At 41.1% G+C, this 1,879-nt stretch overlaps 1 protein-coding gene across 1 annotated transcript; it reads left to right on the top strand.

Moving 5' to 3' along the window:
• Positions 1-201: 201 nt before the first annotated feature.
• Positions 202-1,566, top strand: LOC131039243 (UPF0481 protein At3g47200-like). The gene has a single exon (XM_057971950.2). The coding sequence runs from the start codon at positions 202-204 to the stop codon at positions 1,564-1,566; it is 1,365 nt and encodes a 454-aa protein (XP_057827933.2).
• Positions 1,567-1,879: the final 313 nt, after the last annotated feature.

Below are 1,879 nucleotides of genomic sequence, written 5' to 3'. Positions count from 1 at the left end.
TCCTTTTCATCCCAAGGGTCTTCTGACTGTTAACAATGGCGAGCAAAAACCAGGCTGTAAACGAATTGGAAATACAGATAGTAGATTCAGAAGAACGTCACTCATGGTTTGATAATGTGAAAGGCAAGTTTGAATTTCACAAGCCCGAAGACGATAAGCCAGATAATAGCTCAGGAAAGCTTTCTACTGTGTAGAGTACCCATGTATCTAAAGGACTTAAAACCATATGCATATGTGCCTCGAGTGGTGTCTTTGGGCCTTTTTCATCACAGGATGTCTCAGACACTCTCTCAAATAGAGTTAAGAAAAGTAAAGGCCGTAATTCCATCAGTGAAAAGGGTCCCAAGAAACCAGCAGCACGCACGCTTTCTAGTGCAAAAAGTGCAGAGCCTGCTTCCAGAAATTACAGCAAGCTACGAAGGAAAGCCAGAGTGCGAGGAAGAAATCCTTGCGTGGCTCTTCACTCTGGACGGATGCTTCATTCTAGAAACTCTCAGGCTTCTCAGTGATGAATCGCGATGGAACCCCAATCCCGATTGTCAATTTGATATCTTTACTGACCTGCTGACGCTTGAAAATCAGGTTCCCATGATCGTCCTCATTCAGCTGTTGGAGATGGAGGAAAACTTAACAGAAGAAACAGCAAGGATACAGCTGCTTAGAATGATATGTGACGGTATAATTGCCTTAGCCCACCCTTTCTCATATTCTATGCAGCGGAAAACAGGGGAACCACTAATAGAGCATAAACAGCGGGAAGCAAAACTGAGAGAAGACCTCAAGTCAAAGTATAGAAATCTGAAGGAATACAACCACATTTTAGGATTTTTTCATGATTTCATTGTGAATGAGTCCGAGACTAACCATGGCAAAGAACAAACCCAGGATGTTAATATAACAGTACCAGAGGGCCGTCATCATTCTCATTTCGATGGCTCTAATCCTCGTAGAACACTCCATGATCGTAGAAAAGAGTCTGATAATGGAATCCTTCGGGCTTCTGCGACAGAGTTAAACAATAAAGGAATGAAGTTCAAGGCGTACGAGGGAGTTCCGTCCACCATGGAACTCCGTTTCGACAAAAAGAAAGAGACTTTGTTTCTCCCTGTGATATGGGTATCTGATGCTACAGAGATGATCTTCAGGAACCTCATGGCTGTGGACGTCTGCCAAGAAAAAGAACTCACTGTTATCTCAGAGTATGTGTTTCTGATGAATAGTTTGCTCGAGTCTGACAAGGACGTGGCTTTGCTGAGGAAGAAGGGAGTAATTCAGAGCTCCATTGGTAGTGATAAGGCAGCGACTGACCTGTTCAATGTCCTGTGCAAAGGAATTAACTTCACTCTCGCTGATGAAGATAAGTTTATGAAATTGAAGAGTGATGTTAATAGCTGGTACAGAAGCCGAACTGTTGTGAAATTTATGAGGTGGGTGGAGACTCATCGAAAGCTTGTGCAATTTGCCGCTATGTTTTGGGCGGTTGTTCTTGTTTTGGCAAGTGCAGCGCCCTCATTTGGGCAAATAATTAAACAATTTTACAGAAACAACTGTAATAAGGATGAATAGCTCGGTGATAATAGATCCCAATATACTGTAATAAGATGAATGTTGTGATCATAAAAAGTGTGTATGAGCTGCTAATACTTCACAAAGTTCAAAGTATTTTGTATATCTTCATACAAAGAAATAAGACGAATACATTCAGCGCTTTCACATTGAATCGTACTATTATTCTAAAATGAAATGTTTGTCTCGCTTTATGATTTACAGCCGTTCTCTACTGAAATGTTTAATTCCACATTAAAATATTTAATAACAGGCAGGTGCGTCTGGGATCAGTTTTAATGTTGACCATTGATTTTCAGCCATTGGAATCTGG

This window comes from Cryptomeria japonica, chromosome 10 (genome assembly GCF_030272615.1).
Source record: "Cryptomeria japonica chromosome 10, Sugi_1.0, whole genome shotgun sequence".
Taxonomy (NCBI): domain Eukaryota; kingdom Viridiplantae; phylum Streptophyta; class Pinopsida; order Cupressales; family Cupressaceae; genus Cryptomeria; species Cryptomeria japonica.
This window is presented reverse-complemented; position numbering and strand designations above follow the sequence as displayed.

Coding starts and splice junctions, on each gene's coding strand:
- LOC131039243 (XM_057971950.2), top strand. CDS start 202: ATGTATCTAAAGGACTTAAAACCATATGCATATGTGCCTCGAGTGGTG.